At 40.1% G+C, this 18,827-nt stretch overlaps 1 protein-coding gene across 1 annotated transcript in view; it reads left to right on the top strand.

The window, feature by feature from the left end:
• Window positions 1-8,267: 8,267 nt before the first annotated feature.
• COBLL1 (cordon-bleu WH2 repeat protein like 1) overlaps window positions 8,268-18,827 on the top strand; it is a 154,627-nt gene continuing 144,067 nt past the window's right edge. The window contains exons 1-2 of the mRNA XM_087434927.1: window positions 8,268-8,356; window positions 8,609-9,184. Coding sequence (XP_087291053.1) covers window positions 8,268-8,356; window positions 8,609-9,184 — 665 coding nt within the window. The remainder of the gene's footprint in view (window positions 8,357-8,608; window positions 9,185-18,827) is intronic.

The following is an 18,827-nucleotide window of genomic DNA, read 5'->3' as shown; positions in this document are numbered from 1 at the left end:
AGCTACAAATCCCTCAGACCTCAATAGGAATACAGAGGGATCTAATTCAACTCAACCCTGTTCTGTAGCATTTTCAGAGTGTCTTGGGTGGTTCTGCGATCCCACAGTAGAACATGGATTATTAATAACAGGATTTCACATTTTATAGCACCTTTGTTCTTGGTTTGGTCAAGGATAGCTCACTCCAGAATGCATCTGAATTTCTGATCATCCTTGAATTTTTCTGTTTTGTTTCACTGACCTTCATATTCCTTGTGTGAAACTGGAAACACCCCCAATCTCCAAGTCTCCCCACAATAAAGTGGGTCCTTTGGGACAAGGCAGATTTAGGTAGCCAGTACGTTTGACGCTGACTTGGAGTTCAGAGATGGGAAAAGATGTTCAGCATGCTGTTTACACAATAGTGTTAATTTGCTTAAAGAAAAATTTGCTGTCCTTGCAGCAAGGTAGCTGTAACATCACCAAAAAAAAAAAAAGAAACTAGAGACCAGAAGAAATAACTTTTGATCCTGGTTTTGCTACTTCACTAGTATCGAGGCTTCAGGCAAGTCATTTGCTCCAGTTTCCAAAACTGTAAAGTAGGGATTTGAGTGTCTATCTCTGCAGGCTCTTAAAGGGCTCAAACTAAACTCAGTAAATGAAAGTACTTTGCAAGGTATTATAACATGAAGTCTTGTAATTAATTGTCTATATATATAAATTCAATAGTTTTTAACACAGTGAGTTTGATTATTTAACGTAGAAAAAGAACTCAGAGATCATAGAATATTTATAGACTTATTATAGAGAGAAGAAAATTGAAGATTCCATGGTTGAGTCACTTGATCAAGGTCATCACAGGCACAAGAAGCCAGAGCTCCCAGCTAGGTGTGGGAAGACTTCTGCTTTACAGCCAGCGCCTTAACCAAGACACAGGTGGATCCCATTTGTAACATTCTTTTAAAAAAGGGGTCTCAGGGCCAGCCGGTGACATAATGGTTAAGTTCATGCACTCTGCTTCTGTTGGGCTGGGGTTCACATGTTGGCATCCCAGGCACGGACCTGTGCACTGTTCATGGAGCCACGCTGTGGCAGGCATCCCACATAAAGTAGAGGAAGATGGGCATGGATGTTATCCCAGGGCCAATCTTCCTTAGCAAAGAAGAGGAGGATCGGCAACAGGTGTTAGCACAGGGCTAATCTCCCCCCCTCCGCCCCCGACCTCCCAAAATGGATCTCCATTACCCTCATCGGACGCTTTTTCTTTGCTAGGAACAGTTAACTCCCCTAATGTCACCCAGATAGTAAGTGGCGAAGCCAGAGATGTATACCCAAATCTGTCTGGCTCCAGAAGCTGAGCTCTTAACAGCTGGGGTACTTAGTTAGCCACACACATGCTCAGCCTCCCAAGAGAAAAGGCAGAGGAGGGGAGGGGGGCCCTGTCAGAAGGAGATATGTTGAGACTTGTTAGGTTTTATGCCTGGAAAGCCAGAGTCAGCGGCTGCCTGGCTCAAAGTTGTACATTTTGAAATACATGAAAACTGACAAGCACTTAAGAGTTTACCAAGCTCTTTAAGACTTATAAAGGGAGAAATGCAGCTCCCAGTTACAGTTACAATTTAATAGGCAATATTAAAATGCTAAACACCAAAACTTAGTTAATTGTATCATATCAAATAGATATAACTTGAATTAATTTTTTCATCTTTACACTGTTCGGGTTTTTTTTTTTTAAGAAAACAGAGGAAATATCCATATGTGAATGGTGTTTAAATTTTAAATCACGAAGGTACTTTTAACAGAGCTGATACTATGACAAAAAAGGGTTTATTCTCTTCCAATGAGTAAGAAAATTACTGCCAACCAGAACAGGATTATAGAATCCAGAAACAGAAACTCATTTTGACAGGAGGACATCTTAAAGAGGGAATGAGAAAGTGGATTTTGGACAAGTTGGTGCTGATATATCAGAATCTGTAGCCTGGTATTTGAATGGGCACCGAAAGCTCTGCCCTCCTGCGTGCCCATAGTACTATATAGTTTACCTGTCTGCATGCCCATGCACGTTTCTCCAGGCCTCACCTCTATCCTGGAATGTGTGCATGTTAATAAGAGTGTCTTTGCCTAGAAATGTATATGATAATATAGAACTATAGTGCCGTTTATAAGAGATGTAGCCGACTAACTTCAGGCATTTCTTCGTTTGAAAATTAGGATTGAAAAAATGTTTAATTTTATTTTTTGGAAAAGAGGTAGAGGATCCTACACTGATTGCTGACCAATTTCCTTTAGATTTTCACTTGGCCAAAGTGCCACAAAAGTATTATTGATGAGCCCAGCGGTCTTTGAGCCCCTCCAGGGAAGAGGCAATATCTCTGCCATCTTTGTTTCCCTACCCCAATGCTTGGTATTGAGGACATTCAATAAATAGTCCCTTTATTGAAATAAAATGTAATTCATGAATATATAATCCACTTGGAAAGTCTATTCTAAGAAAATGCACAGTGGTTGTCCCAGTTACAATACATAAAATCTGATGAGTTAAAAGCTCATTAAAACTAACAATAAAGCACATCTGTTTCTACTTTTAATCTCTAGAATGCTTGGTTATAAATGACCTCCCACAAAAGATAAAAGGTATAACATGAAAATACAATTATAATTCCAAACATAGGGCCATGAAACGTGCAATTTACATTTTTACTTTATAAATAGTATTGTTTTTATTTTCTTCAAACTCCAATATAAGTAAATATTAAATTTCATAGAGGAAAAACAGGGATTTACTTATATTTTAGGAATTTAATAGACAAATATGACTTCTCTTTCTTAGAAGAAAGTAAAATAGTGTAAAAAACAGTGTAAAAATAATATACAGAAATAAATATAAAAATATAACATCCTCCACACTCAAATACTCTCTAAAAACATACCTGTGATCTACAATAAAAACTAAAGAGGAGGCATACATTATAGTAAACACTTAATAATATGAATAGTTGTATTACCATTTCATTTGAGTATGTCATTTATTTTACATATTATAAACTTCATGAGCATTCTTTACATATAAAAATGGCTATGACTACCATGGTTATTAAAAAATACGTAAACAATATAGCCTTTAGTTATTTTATTTGCCTTTAAATAAATTTAATTAACAATTACTTTTGAAGGAATTTCAATGGACAAAACTAGTTCTGTAAGTTTTTATTATAATTACATACATTAGACATTATACTAAACATGCAATCATTTAAAAACTGTTAATAACTTTTCATATTTTCACGCATATATTTCTTTCTTCAATGTAAAGAGGAAAAAGTTTGCCAACCAAACAAAAAAAATCAAGAGAATTTTTCATAAAATAGCTATTTCTGTATTAAAGAAACTACAATATTTCAACAAATACGTGCCTATTGAATTTATTTATTTACACCTATGAAACAATTATTGAGCAGTTTGAAAGTAAAAAACATTAAAATAAGATTATAAATAAAAATATGAGGGGATCCAAAAGTAGATATGCCAGTCTTTGTAGATAAAGATAGAGGCAGTAGTGACTAAGTAAAAAACCTGACCCAGGATTCCTGGCAGCCAAAGAAAAAGAAAGATTTTTGGTACTTTGGGATAAAGCTCTCTCACTGAGCTTTACAGGGAACACTGAATTCTAACAACGCTTTCTATGTTTTAACTCGTGTAGGAGTACTCTGTAAATTATAAAAATATTATATGAAGATGAACTGGTAATAAACTGTTATGTATAGATTCCAGAGTTGGGAATAAAGCCACAATCCTGACTCTTAGTTGTTGTCATCAATAAATTCTTATACATAAAGACTTTAATAAAAAATATGCTTGCCTGAGATTAAGTAGCTTCTATGAAATACGAAGTCTGAAGGAAGAGTTTCATTAAAATTGAACACTACCATGCAACATCTCTGATCTTGCTATGTAAAACCTCACACACACACATAATCTAGGAATACACAAAATAAGCACTTCCTTTAGGTTGTAATATGCAAAAGTGAAATATATAGGAAGATATTCACCACCATCTTTTCAGTGGCACTTATACTTGAATAAAAACTTACTTAAATATTAAAAAAAGTTTTTCATTGTTCCAAATAATTTACGAAATATTTAGACAAACCCCAATTCTATTTTTCCAACAATTTTTGCATTGCCCGCTTTAACCAGTGTATGTCTGCTTCTTTTTATATAAGCACATGCCTATTTAAGTATGTAAAACTTTTTCTCTTTTAATATTCTCTAGCAGAACTCTGAGACCTAAATTATCATTCAAAGAGTTATATAGCTAAATGGACCTTCTTTCTACCTGGTGACTTTGAAACCAACCCCATCAGGTAACCATGCGGAGAATAACTTCTCTCTCTAGGAGGACAAACTCACCTTCCATCTGTTCCACTTAAAATGGTCTACCAGGCCCTTTGAATTGAAAACCCCTTCCCTGACTTAAGGTTCCACTTCCTCTTACAATTCCCCTGAGGCGTGGAGTCCTTAAAGATTCCTTCACTTCTTTCATTCCACAAATATTTGTAGAGAGCCTCCTGCGTTCTGGGCATCCTTTCAGGGCACAAAGGATTAGACATGGCCCCTTAAATTCAACCTCTGCCCCCACTCTGTTACTATGTAAATAAAAAACTGAAACAAAGTTTTCATGGGGTCTTGCCCCACCTAACAGAAATTACTGGGGGCTAAGAAAGGGAAGGGCTACTTCTGTGTAGTCAGGAAAGTCTTCCAGAGGAGATTATATTTGAGCACATGCATACAAATTATTGGATGGAGTAGGGGAGGGGAGATTTCCAAAGAAAGAGAAATTAGGAAAAATCTTGGAAACTTGGGGAATTTTGCTATAGTTCAGCGTAACTAGAGGGACGGTGCAGTTTTCTACCATTATGCAAAAAGATTTATAGCAACTTCAATTACTAGTTTGCTAATGAACTATGTAACCAGCAGACTGCAGGGGAGATAGTTTAGCAACATATGAGAAGAACACCAAGTCTAGCCATTAGTGATTCTGAAAGTTGTCAAACATTATTATACCTAAGGTAGGCTAAGTCACGCTTGGCAATAGACTGTTACCCAACCAAAGTGGGTTCACTTCCTGGCAAGTTAAAATCAGACTCTCCACCAGAAGTAGTTGTCACACAAAGTAGAGTTTATTTGCAGCAAATAGGAGACCACGTGGAATCATTTCCAAAGTCGTGGCTCTCCCCAGGCAGGGGACAGCAGGGGACTTTTATGTTGGATGGGGAATGTATATTCAAAAGAGAGAGGTGAGTATTCGTTTGCACAGGCTCAGTTGGAAAACATGCTTCCACATAATATGGCAGGTTATGGTAATAAGGCCTAAGCTCCTCTTGGAGCAGAGATCTTAGCATTAAAAATAAGGCAAAGGTCATCTCTTGGGCACGGTTCAGCCCATCTTTTTTTGCGTGTGTGTGTGAGGAAGGTTGGCCTTGAGCTAACATCTGTGCCAATCTTCCTGTTTTGTATGTGGGACACCGCCACAGCATGGCTTGAGTGGTGTGTAGGTCTATGCCTAGGATCCAAAAGAGCAAACCCCAGGCCGCCAAAGCAGAGTGCGTGTACTTAACCACTACACCACCAGGCCGGCCTGCAGGCTTTGTTCTTGTGGTGTTTAACTGGTTCAGGGTGGTTGCTGATTGCATCTCTTAACATAACAAAAAAGAAAAAAGAAACAATTTAGAGAAACAGTTAATTGCTTCCAAAACCTCCCTTGAGTTCCTCAGGGCAATTAGTTGGTGACAAGACCACTCCAATATTTCAGTGACTTATCCCAACACAAGTTTATTCTGGCTTATGCAGATTCTGTTGCAGGTCCTGGGGCTCTCCAGGGCAGCTGTGCTCAGGGTAATAGTTTAGCATTCCAGGATCCTTCAGTCCTGGGTCACCTCCATATTAATACGCACTTCCGAGATTGCAGCCAGGGAAGGGAGCACAGAGTCCCTGTGCTCTGGCCAGAAGGGCCACAAAACAGAAGGGCACTGGCCCTTAAGTGATTCCACCAGGAAATGAAAGGTTTCACTGTCTGCTCACATTTACTTATCAAAACAAGTTACATCACCACACCTAATTTCAGAGGGGTGGAGAGTGCAATCCTCCCCTATGCCTAAAACCAGGAAGGAGAGGAAAAATTGGTGAGCAATGAAAATGCCTTTAGCAGTTATAAAGTGTTATGAAAACGTATGATGTTTCAGATTAGCCTAATGGAGTCAATAATATTACTAACTTGTCATAAATTAAGATTGAAACCAATTAAAGTTTAATCTTGATCTTGTGATTGAAAGTTAGACTTTAAGTAGTTTCACTATTACTCAATGTTTGCATTATTGTCTGTGCAAGCAACTGTAAAAGCTAGTCTTTTAGAGGCATAATTGATTCATGAAATTGTTTAACCTGAATTGTTTAAAGACTAAAATCCAGACACATTTATTTTTTTTTATTTTTTTTGTGAGGAAGATCAGCCCTGAGCTAACATCCGTGCTAATCCTCCTCTTTTTGCTGAGGAAGACCGGCTCTGAGCTAACATCTATTGCCAATCCTCCTCCTTTTTTTCCCCCCAAAGCGCCAGTAGATAGTTGTATGTCGTAGTTGCACATCCTTCTAGTTGCTGTATATGGGACCTGGCCTCAGCATGGCCAGAGAAGTGCGTCGGTGCGTGCCTGGGATCCGAACCCAGGCCGCCAGTAGCGGAGCGCGAGCACTTAACCACTAAGCCATGGGGCCGGCCCCAGACACATTTAAATGAATTGATTTGATTAATATTAGGTAAAATATTAAAAAGCAACTTTTTCTGATATGGTTCCAATATTGTAATCCAAATAAGCCACTTTCTTTTTCCTTTTCATACGTAAAGACACACTAAAAGAAATATGTTACGCACAGGAAGGAATAAATACTAACGACTGCCAATAACAGACAAACGGCATATTACTAGGTATTTTATTTATTTATTTATTTAGAAGAAGATTGGCCCTAAGCTAACATCCGTTGCCAATCTTCCTCTTTTTCCTCCCCAAAGCCCCAGTACGGAGTTGTATATCCTAGTTGTAGGTCTTTCTAGTTCTATGTGGGATGTCACCTCAGCATGGCTTGATGAGCAGTGAGTATGTCCTCGCCCTGGATCCGAACCTGAGAACCCCAGGCCTCAGAAGCAGAATGTTCAAACCTAACCACTGTGGGCCATCAGGCTGGCCCCTACTAGGTATTTAGTATGTTACTTAGTTTCAGCAATCTTTTTGGTTGCTACAATGCATAAATAACTAAAAGAGCATTTAGTCAAGTATTGGTTCTAAATATCAATTTAATTTTTACCACTTACCAAATGTTACCCTATCAGTAGGGTGAAGTGGCTAACACAGATTTCTTACTTGATGCTAATACAACAGCAGAGGCCTGCTTCAGCATGCTGTTTCACCTAACCTCTCTGTAAGTTTATTGAAATATTTTTATTTTTAAACTGTAGTTTAAATTTCTTAATTAATTTCACGTTATTTTCCTGAAAACAAGGACCCTCAAAAATGGCATGCACCTTACAACAATCGGCACTTATAATAATACACAAGATATGCAAATACATCTGTTCTTCAGGCGTAAAGAACCATCTAAAGAGCATGCACGTGGGAATTAAAACATACAAAAAAGCACGCAGCTGTGTGTGATTATTTATTCTTGTAAAATTTCCCAGAAGTGAAGAAATGTATCATTCGATTCTTAGTTTATAGATCGTCATCAGACATAATATCGTTCAATCCTCATGTCACAGCTGTTACAGGCTTAAAAAAGAAAATATTCCTCTGAAGACAGGGCAAGCTTAAACCTGCCACTGATTAGAAAGATCAGTATCACAGGTACGCTTTTAACAGAACAGCAATCTTAGAGGTCAGGTTGAAAAATAAAACATCCAGAATGTGGAAAGTCAGACTGCAGGAAGGGCAAGCAGCAGGCCCCGTTCTGCGAGTTTCTCTCCCCACTTCCGCGGCGGCCCGGGTCCTCCCCTCCGGTCCTCGCAGAGCAGGTACCCTCCCTGCCTCCCCACCTGTCGGGGTTGGGCGCGCCGGGCTTCCCGAAGCGATGCCCTAGCGGTGGGAACGGGAACACTCCCCATGAGAGCTTCCTTTCCGTTCGGCTGGCCCAGCCGGACCCCAAAAACCCGAAGCCTTGGGAGAAGGAAATTCCAACCCGGTCCCCGGCCACCCCCGCCCCGTTTCTCGCTCCGGCTCGCTGCCTCTCTCGCTCCGATGCCGCCGAGCCTCGTCGCCACTTCTGAGTGGCCGTCTGGCGGAGGTGGCAGCGAGCTCCCGGGCTCTGGGCAGGGGAATGGGGCAGGGTGAGTGAGCCAGCCTGGGATGCGGCCCCGCAGCGCCCAGCGAGCGCTCGGCAGCCCGCCCGCGGGGCGGGAGGAGGCGCTGCCTCGGCCGGGCCGCGCTGGGCTGAGCCTCGGGGAGGTTGCCGCTCTCTCCTGCGTTCAAGTCCAGGCTTGAGAGCCGCCTGCGAGCGCGCGGCCGGGGGAGGGAAGAGTGGGAGAGGAAGCCGCGGGAGAGAACAGGCGAGCCACTGTCTCCTTTTGAAAAGAAAGTAGGAGCCCTGGGTGGGAAAAGAGAAGTCAGCCCTCCCAACTTTTCTCCGCGAAAAGTTTTCCCAGGGCGTTTTGTTTGTGCAAGCTGGGCCGGAGGAGCCCTAGGGGTACGCTGCCGGCGTGGCGGCCGAGCTGTGCGCCTCGCCCCTTGCCCCGCTCCTCCTCCTCCAGCCTGGGCAGCTCTGTTCCCTCCCCGCGAGGCGCCAAATGGCTACCCAGTAAAGCCCACGGGGCGGGGGCTGCAGCGCCGCCTCCTGCCTCCCGCAGCTCCAGGCGGCCGCGAGAACCTGCGGCGGTGGCGCCCGCCAGCTGGGAGCCAGGCCCGCAGGTGGACGCGCACCCGGGAGGCGGGCCGGCCCGGGGCTTGGGTGGCTCGGGCGGGCTCTTGACGCGCGCCAGCCGCGCTCGGGCCTGGGGAAGGCGCGCGTCCCGCCCTGACCGGCCGGCCTCTCCCACTCCAGCAGTGACGCGCCGCCTCGGAGCTGGAGCCCGCGCAGCGCCCCGCCGGGCGATGGACGGCCGAGCCCCGCGCGCGCAGGACGCCCCGGCGCCGCCCACGCCGCCCGCCGCCCCTGCAGGGTAAGCCGCGAGCGCCGCGCCCCGGGGAGGGCGAGGGCAGCGAGGCCTCCACCCGGTTACCTGGCTGGCGACTCGCTGCCCTGCCAGCGGCCTGACGCCCTGGCCGCCCGACACGCGGCCGAAGAGGCTGCTGCTTCCCGGCCTCCTCTGAGGCCGCCCGGGGTGGGGGCTCTGGCAGTGTTTGATTGCCTTCCTACTGGGGCTGCCCTGGGTTGCTGAAGGGCAGCTGAATGCCAGGAATTGGGTGAGGAATCTGGGAGCAGAAACGGTAACAAAGGGCCCCTTGTTGGGGCTCTGGAAGAGCGGCGGGCGATACCTGTAAGTGAGCTCCTGGAAAGGGAGGAAAAAGTTTCCTTGGCCATGGGCTGAGGCCCAGGCAGGTGAGCAATGTCAAGGTGACTGTAAGGAAGGGGCTTTTTGCGGGCGGGTGGAGGGCGACAGGAGGGTGTGCCAGCTGTCAGCCCGCTTGACAGTTCCGGGACCCGGCGGGCTGCGCGCTCTGATTGGGGGTGTGTGTGCCGTGGCCAATTGCTGGTGCCAAAGCCTAGCGCAAAGTCAGACTGCAGACAACGAGACTTTTCTTCGTATCCTCACGTGTTTGAGGAGAGCCTGAAGGGGAAGGGGCTGTCACATGGTGAGTTAATATTAACTGAAGTATGTCTTCCTGCCAGATATGCTAATAATCACCTTGCTAAGCGTTTGGGTAAACAGTCATGAGAACAGGTAGTTCTGCAAGAGATGGAGAGAACCTGAAAATAACCTCCGTCTTGGTTAACATTGAAGACTTAACCTGGGTGCTAGCTGAGCTTCTGAAGTGGGAAACCCCTTTGATGTTGTATAACTTTTTCCTACAAGTGTTGCCCCAACTCTCTTTCTTTTCTGATAATCTGAATGCAGAAAAGCCCTAAAGAGAATACTAACATTCCAGAAAAGAAACGTTAAGGAAAAATCGACTCTGTAACTAATGAATGAGAGTAGTTGTACAGTTTTCCTGGTTTAAGAGTAGAGAAGTAATTTTTCCCTGGAACATGACAGGCATTTCCTTAGGAGCAAGTCACAGCATGTTTATTCATCAGAGACCATGTGAACATTGGCAGTTGTCTAGGGGAAACATGGAAAAGTCTCAAAGAAACATGACTAATATAAAAGATATTTCATATAATGCTTACATAGAGGAAACATGTAGTGTATGAATTCTTTCATTTTGTTCCAATTAGTTAACTTCTCCCCTCTGCAAATAGCCTTATTACTGTTGACTTCCGACCCCATTCTTGCCCAGTTTTTTCGTTGTTTAGACATTATCATATATTCTTCCATATATTCTCACATTAGGATGTAAGAGTAAAGAAATACATTGGTAGAAAGACATAAATCATCAATGTGTGGGCCTGTAAATGGCGCTGCAGAGTTATGTAAACGGAAGATGAGAAAACTTTCAGAAATACTACTAAAATGTATTCAGGTACCCCAAAATAGGATAGTGTTAAATTGGTGGATTTGAAAATGGATTAGGTTAAGGTACTATTTGAAAAAAAAAAAAAAAGAACCTAGCATATGCACAAACACGAAATACACAGGGGTGTTCAAAAATCAAATAACAGTTTTGAGTAAAATAGGTGAGATCAGGTGGCTTTCGGATGAAGGAAATGGAAAGATCTTTCTAGTGATAAGCACGACTATAGTGAGATACTTCGGATTTTACTGTTGAGAATTTGAAGGTTAAACTGATAAATTCTTCAAAAGAATGTACAAAATTGCTTTATCTAATTTCTCCAAGATGAAGAAAATAGCTTTAAGGAAATTTTGCCCTCCTCTCTCCAAATTGAAGGAGGGACATCTGGAGACGTGCTTCTACATCTTACCTAAAATAACACCCCCCACCGTGTCATTTTACCTTGCATTATTCTATTCAGAGAAGTTATCAATATTTGAAAAGTATAAACATAGAAAATTACTTCTCTACTTTGTCTTCTTTGACTTGTCTATCTTGTCCCTTGGTATATCCCAAGTGCCTATGGTATGATATTTGTTGAATATTCAGTATTCCTTTTGTTCTTTTGCTCAAAGACCCAGAACACTAAAAAGATTTTAACTGTGGAAAAAAAATTATCCTAGATATGAGTATTTGGGAGGCGCAGGGAGCAATCTCAATCAATATGTTATAATCAATTGTTAGGTTTGGAAAGTAAATTTCTTACTATAAAAGTAATTAAACCATGACTCATTACTCTAATAGCCTCTGAGGCCTAGTTTAGTCCTTATCCTTGGATATTACTGCTCTAAGGAATCCTTCGGTAATTTTCCAGGTTTTACATTGTTGTAATGACATTTCAAAGAAATTTAGTGCAACTCCATATTTTGCAAATGAGAATCTGAAGCCTAGAGACACTGAGTGACTTTGCTGAAGTCCCAGATCAAATTGTGGCAAAACCTGATGGAAAACCCAGGACTGTAGTCGCCTAGTTCCTTGCATTAATTGCTTTTAATCTTTTCTTGACCACAATATGATACACTTAAATTTCAAAGAGGCAGCGTTGGTACCTTATCTTTAGAACTACTAGTGCTTGAGTTTTTTACTTGCCCAGACAGATAAGCTTTTTTTTTTTTGTTTGAACTCTTTGAAATTTAAATGTCAAGAGTGTAGTTGACCTTGCTTTGAGGGACCTTAATGTTTTGATCTTGAAACAATTTTTCAAGAACAGACAGGTGAAAAAAGCCTACTTCCTGAAATTTTTGCGGCTTTGGAGCTATGGAGTTAATTGAAGCTGTGGTAAAAATTAAGAAATGATTTAGCAGCTGCTTTCTGAAGCTTTTATTTGGATGCATTATTGGTTCTAAAGTTTTGCTGGTTGTATAAACTGAGTTCTTGTTCCCTAACATTTATTGAGTACTTAGAAGTTGAATGCCTTAGTTTCCCTTTAATGCTGAAGTTTCCCTTGAATGCCGAAGTTTCAACATGAAAATTACCTGGGCATCTTTAAACTATACCCACCCTCTTGCACCCCTACATATTCTGATTTTAATTGGCCTCGCCTGGGCCAAGGGCGTGGAGAGTTTTAAAATGCTGCTAGGTGATTCTAATATACAATCAGATCTGAGAACCATTGATTAAGTAGCTGTCAACAGCTGAGATGGAGATGAAGCCATAAACGAAATGGGGGCCGCTATTAATCATTTTTAGGGAACTCAAGATCCTAAATTTCACCTTTATTTTGCTTTTCTAAAGATTCCGTTTAGGTGCTTTACAGTATTATTATGGAAAAAACTTTTGCTACTCTTTTTGAGGAAGCATATTAAACTTCATCATGGAAACTGGGGTTCAGAGAGCTTAATTTTAACATACTCAAGGCCACATAAATCTAAGGGATGAAAGAGTATTAGAAACAAGGTCTGATCCCCAAGCCTATGTTCTTTATCACTAGGCCTGTTGTCTCCCAGGGTGTTTGCTACTATGGATTATACTGCATGGCTAAAGAGTATTTTTATTTAAAGTGGCTTTCTAGATGCATTGTCTTGATTCTTTTTAAAATCATGTTTATATTATATTTTTTAAAACTCCTACAAATTCTAATGCATGGGAAAAAACCCAAAGCTTAGCATTTTTTTTTTTTTTTTTTTAAAGATTTATTTATTTATTTTCGCCCCAAAGCCCCAGTAGATAGTTGTATGTCATAGTTGCACAGCTTCCTAGTTGCCGGAAAGCTTAGCATTTAAAGGAAACTTAAATATTTGGTTTATGTCTTCAAAATCATATTTAACATTTTCATGTGTTTGGGTGATTTAATGTAACTCATAGTAAATGGACAGCCTTCTTTTGTCATATGACAATCTGTACTTATTTTTGCTATTAGGCAGCTATCAAATTTATTTATGGCATAATTTCAAAAGTATGATTTGACTACCAAATAAGAAAAATGAAATTGTTTATTAAGATAATGCTAGACTTTTTGTTCAAAGTCTAATTTCCTCTGAATGTGTTAGAGGATAATTGAATAACATTATGACCTTACCTTATTGAAATGCCAGGTGCATTTATATAATAATAAATGTCAAGCTTCCTGTTTTTGAGACACCTTTTTTCATTTAATTATTCAAAACTTGTAGCCCTTATTTTATGTAAAACACATTTTTCTAGGCACTGGGAGATTGGCTTCTGATCTTAAGAGCTTTACTAAAGAAATTATCTGTAATTATGCAGGAAAAAACAAAGGAAAATGTTAGTGTAACAGTGGTACTTTTGATGTCAGCTTTAAAACATTGTGTTTACACTTAGGACTTAAAGTGCAATAGCCTAACTCACCGGTCAGCAAACTATGTCCAGAAGGTCGAAGTGGGCCCTCCACTTGTTTGGTTTTTTTTTTTCTTCTAATTATTTTTTTATTGTGTACATTTTATAACATAAAATTTACCATTTTAACCATTTTTAAGTGTACCATTCAGTGGTATTAAGTACTTTCATATTGTTGTGTAACCATCATACTATCCATTTATTTTTTCATTTTGCAAAACCGAAACTCTGTAACCATTAAACAATAACTCTTCATTCTCCTCTCCCCCCAGCCCGGGTAAACCACTATTGGACTTTCTATCTCTATGATTTTCACCACTCTAGGTACCTCATATAAGTGGAACTGAACAGTCTTTGTCTTTTTGTGACTGGCTTATTTCACTTAGCATAATGTCCTCAAGGTTCATCCATGTTGTATCATATATCAGAATTTCCTTTTTAAGGCTGAATAATATTCCACATTTTGCTTATCCATTCATCTGTCAATGGACACTTCGTTGCTTCTGTATTTTAGCTATTGTGAATAATGCTGCTAGGAACGTGGGTGCACAAATTTCTCTTTGAGACCCTGCTTTCAGTTCTTCTGAAATGGAATTGCCGGATCATAGCGTAGTTCTATCTTTAGTTTTTTGAGGACCGCCATACTGTTTTCCTTAGTGGCCGTACCATTTTACATTCCCAACAACAGTGCACAAGGGTTCTGATTTCTCCACATCCTCTCCAGCTCTTGTTATGTTCTGTTTTTTTGATAGTAGCCATCCTAATGAGTGTGTGGTAGTGTCTCGTTGTAGTTTTGCTTTGCATTTCCCTAATGATTAGTGATGTTGAGCATTTCATGTGCTTATTGGCCATTCGTATATATTCTTTTGACAAGTGTCTATACAAGTCCTTTGCCTGTTTTTCAGTTGGGTTTGCTTTTTAAATGTTGTGTTTTAGGAGTTCTCTATTTTTTCTGGTATTAATCTCTTATCCTCTACCTGTTTTTGTAGTGTTTTATTGACGCACAGCCGTACCAACTCATTTGCATATTGTCTATGGCTGCTTTCACATTATAGATGGGTAGTCCAGACAGAGATCATATGGCCCACAAAGGTAAAAATATTTGCCCGCTGCCCATATATGGAAAAAGTTTGCTGAGCTGCTGGCCTAACTTGTGAAATCAGTAAATGAAGCAGTGATTATTCAAAATTTATTTACGGGGGAGGACTTCTAAGTATTGAACTTAAAATATAAATCATAACAAAATGATTCATATTATGCTTGCATAAAGCAAGATATATCTTACAGTAAGAGATTCTGCAGAATGGTGATAGTGATTGATTTTTTTTTTTTTCAAGTAAAGACTTAGGCTTGGCCCCTTGGCAAGCATTGTAGAATTGAAACATTTATGTGATATTGGAATATATCTTAAAAAGAAGTTCTAAACTTCTGAGCTAGAGACACTTTCACAAAAAATGACCGTACACGGGTAAGATGTTTAGAAACAAATGTGCTTAGGAGGAGCTGGACCACAGGTGAAAGGAGTTCCTCTCTAGTTTCTTGAATCTATACCTCTTTTATGAGTTAAGTCAAACTGTCTTTATAATTTCCAGCAAGTGTTTTTGTTATTGTTATTAAAGATATTTCATATCCTTAAGCTTTTAGTGTTCTAACATTACTATGATTGTTGTAAGACCTTCTTTTTTTTTTATAACTTTGCTTTGCTAAATTTTTTTCCCATCTGTTACAGTAAAAACAAACTAAAAGTATGGGAGAAAGAAGTTTCCCATGACTATTTATAAAGGGCCAAATGTCTTCAGTTTTGCATATAAACTTCATATCTGAGGAATGAATCCCTTGGAAAAAGCTCTCAAAGACTGACTAGTCTTTAGAAAAATGCTAGAGTGAACTTGGGTTATTATTTTTTTTCATATAGTTTAAGTTCACAGTGTGCTTATAAATTTAAATAAGTTAAAACTATTAACTGACTTTAGACATAAAAAAAACCTGTGAGGCTGAATTATGGAGTAGTTTGACAAAGAAAATGCTTTAATTGGATGGTCATCTCAGTATGAAGACAGCAAAGAAGGTAAAGGCAAGAAAAATAGTTTAAGCTCAAATCATAGAAAGCTGAAAACTTAGTATTATTTGTAATTTTTAACGCATTTTAAGTAGTTATAAATCTTACAAAGATCAGAATTTTCAAATTTCATAGGTGATAAATGAAGGTATTCGGGTTTCCTATCCATGGGGTGCCCTGTGTTGAGCAATGTCCTGGTTACATCTGTGCCTTTTCATGCTCTATAGCTAAGGGATCTAGTTCAGAGGCAGGCCTCCAGGAATTGGGTGGGAGGAAGGCACAATACACTACAGAACTGGGTCGCTTCTTAACTGCCTACTCTCTAGAAAAAAATGTAGCCTATTAGGACTTTCAGGTTTGTGGTTGTGAGGCAGTGAGAAAGGGGATGCTAGGTGAGCAGGGAGAAGATTTACTTCTGAATCCCTCATTTTAATTTCCTCTAGTTACTATTGTTCTCTCCCTATTGAAACCCCCCATTGAAATCAGAGCTTTAGAGATAATATAAACAATTATTTTTAAAAAAGTATGAGTTAATAAGACAGAGATTTTCCTTTGTAATTGCCTCAGACTTGTAGAAAATTGCTTTGGAGGGAATTAAGAGTGAGAATGCCGTATTTGGGGGGATTTGATTTTTTTAAATAACCAAAGTGGTTCAGAGGCAAGCCTCTGAAATGGGGTTGAAAAAGAACCTAAGTTATAATAGTTTGTGTCCAAATTATGGCTGTGCCTATAAAATAATGATTCTGATTTTCTTGTGTGGGTTGTAGGTTGACTTTGAATAGGGTTCAATGCCAAAGGAGTCAGAATATGTTTTTAAAATGATAGTATCATTGGAAAAAGTGCATTATTTCTCAATGTGATTAATTTGAAAGATTAACACCAAGTAATTTGTATGCATTTTGGTATATTTGTTGAAATTAAGTACACCATTTCACTTTGTAGGCTAACATTACAGCTTCTGTACTTACACCAAGATGTATTTGTAAGGAAGTAGAGTTAAGATGCTCGAACCCAGGTGGGACATTTATTGCCAGTCCTTGAGGATTTTTGTCTCTCTAACGTACACACATGCCATTACATGCACACGCACACGTGCTATGATTTCAGGAAGAATGGAAGTGAGGAAGTATTAGATGTGCCCAAGGGGATAGTGGTGACAGGAGCCAGAGTTTTAACAGCTGCTACAGTCATGTATCAGTTCAGATATGCTGGAAAAACAGGAAATTGAGTTGCTAAATCTGAAAATGGCTACCACCCTGCCGTTCCCAGGTCTGATGGATGTGCCGTAGTTTCTAGACCAATCGAGTCAACAGTTATCAAGATAATGATAAGAGCCATTGAATTTATTTTCTCCTTCGTGCTGAAGTGGATGCAGGTTTATACACAAAGTGGAAGTGTCAGAGAGAGGAGCAACGCTTTGTTTCTCCTTTTTTTTATGCCTGATAGTCAAGTATCACTGCTTTACTAGAATTAGGAAAGAGACAGGCTCACTGTCTTAAAGGATGGCATCTGTATTTTGTGGTCTGAGGCAGCTCTAATTATTCTTAGGTATTCATGATTCGGTTATTAGTTGGCAGCAGAACTACTGAGCAAAGTGTTGTACCGAATGGTGGGAGTGGTTTCTTCCTATGTTTTGCCTACATATGATGTCCATTCCCAGAGAGCAGCTAGATGCTTTAACTTAAAGCAAACATCGTTTTTCTGTGCTTCAGGAGAGCAAAGCTGAAAGTGGCAGAGAAGAATGTTAGCAGGTGAAAAGAAACTAATTTTTACATTTTATGTTGTGATCCTTTGCTACCAGGCTTCTATCTTCAGTTTTCTTTTTCTAAAAGACGATAAGTTTGACTGTGATAGTTTATTACCTATGAACTTTGTTTTCCCGCTCTAGGAAAGTTAAGTGTGACTTCATTTGAATGAAAAATATTTGACACTAGTGACCTGAAAGGGGAAATATATGGATTTTTTTCCCCTCACATTTTAATTGGGACAAATTTTGTATCTAGAACCTATGCCAACCTGTAATTTATTCTAGTTTATCATATATCATTTTTGAAATACAATCTGGTTCGAAAGGAGCAATATCCAAGAGTAGTTCACATTGTCTGTTTGTGATCCTGTATGTATGTAGAAATACATGGGAAATTCACTCTTAGATGATGCTAAGAAAATGCAGTCTCAGGGCTGGCCCAGTGGCGTAGTGGTTAGGTTCCCATGTGCTCTGCTTTGGTGGCCCACAGTTCACAGATTTGGATCCTGGGCACAGACCTACGCACTGCTTATCAAGCCAAGCTGTGGCAGTGTCCCACATATAAAGTAGAGGAAGATGGGCATGCATGTTAGCCCAGGGCCAATCTTCCTTAGTAAAAAGAGAAGGATTGGGAGAGGATGTTAGCTCAGGGCCAATCTGCCTCACCAAAAAAAAAAAAAAAAAAAGAAAGAAAGAAAATTCAGTCTCGAAGTTTGTGCTGGTATCTTTGTGAAGCCTAGGAACATGTTTCCAACTAAGTGAATGGTTATAAATGGTATAGCCTTGAATTTACTTAGGGGCATTTAAAAATTTTGTAATCAAATTCAGGATTTCGTATATATATTTGAGGTGCAAGACTTTGAGATTTTCATTTTTTTGTGAATCTTAGTTGTTTAAGACACTAAGCAGATTATACAAGCTAGACTTAGTGTGGCAAGTCTAACAGTTATCTGAAGGTGTTGAATATTTGCTATAATTTTTGGTAACCCAAATCCATTCTTTTTTTGTATTCTTCCAGATACTAAGCACACCAAAAGTTGAAGTTGGCAGCAATGAATATTTGAATATCGTGGGTTGGGGGCCTTCACAGTTTCCATATATCACTGTAAAACCTAGGCAAGGTAGAGACCAAGTTTCTGGAACCCCACAGATAATTGGAATGATTTGAACACAAAGGTACCCAAATACCATTGGTATTAAAGGAACAACCCTGGGGCACCAAGAAATGATGTGCCATGCTGAACCATACACGGTTTAGGAGGCAAAGAGTAGAACAGTGATAGCTACTTAATTCCATCACCGACACCTTTTACCACCTATCTGTCTTCACAGAGTATTTCCTAAGATTTCCCATCAAGAAGCAATTTTTAAAAATTCTGGCACTTAGCCATTCTGTTTTAATTAGTTAAAGGCTACCTAGCATTCTTTGCTCTCTGAATCAATCATTGTCAAAGCCTCTGTTTATCGTGATGATCATTCATTCCGGCGCATGGTTTGCATGACTGGTGAGGAACCTGTCTCACTCAGGGGCTGAGCTGTCCTGGATGGC

Source organism: Ceratotherium simum, chromosome 9 (genome assembly GCF_057802395.1).
Source record: "Ceratotherium simum simum isolate JZ-2026a chromosome 9, ASM5780239v1, whole genome shotgun sequence".
Taxonomy (NCBI): domain Eukaryota; kingdom Metazoa; phylum Chordata; class Mammalia; order Perissodactyla; family Rhinocerotidae; genus Ceratotherium; species Ceratotherium simum.
Note: the sequence above shows the minus strand (reverse complement) of the source record. Positions and strands in the feature narration are given on the sequence as shown.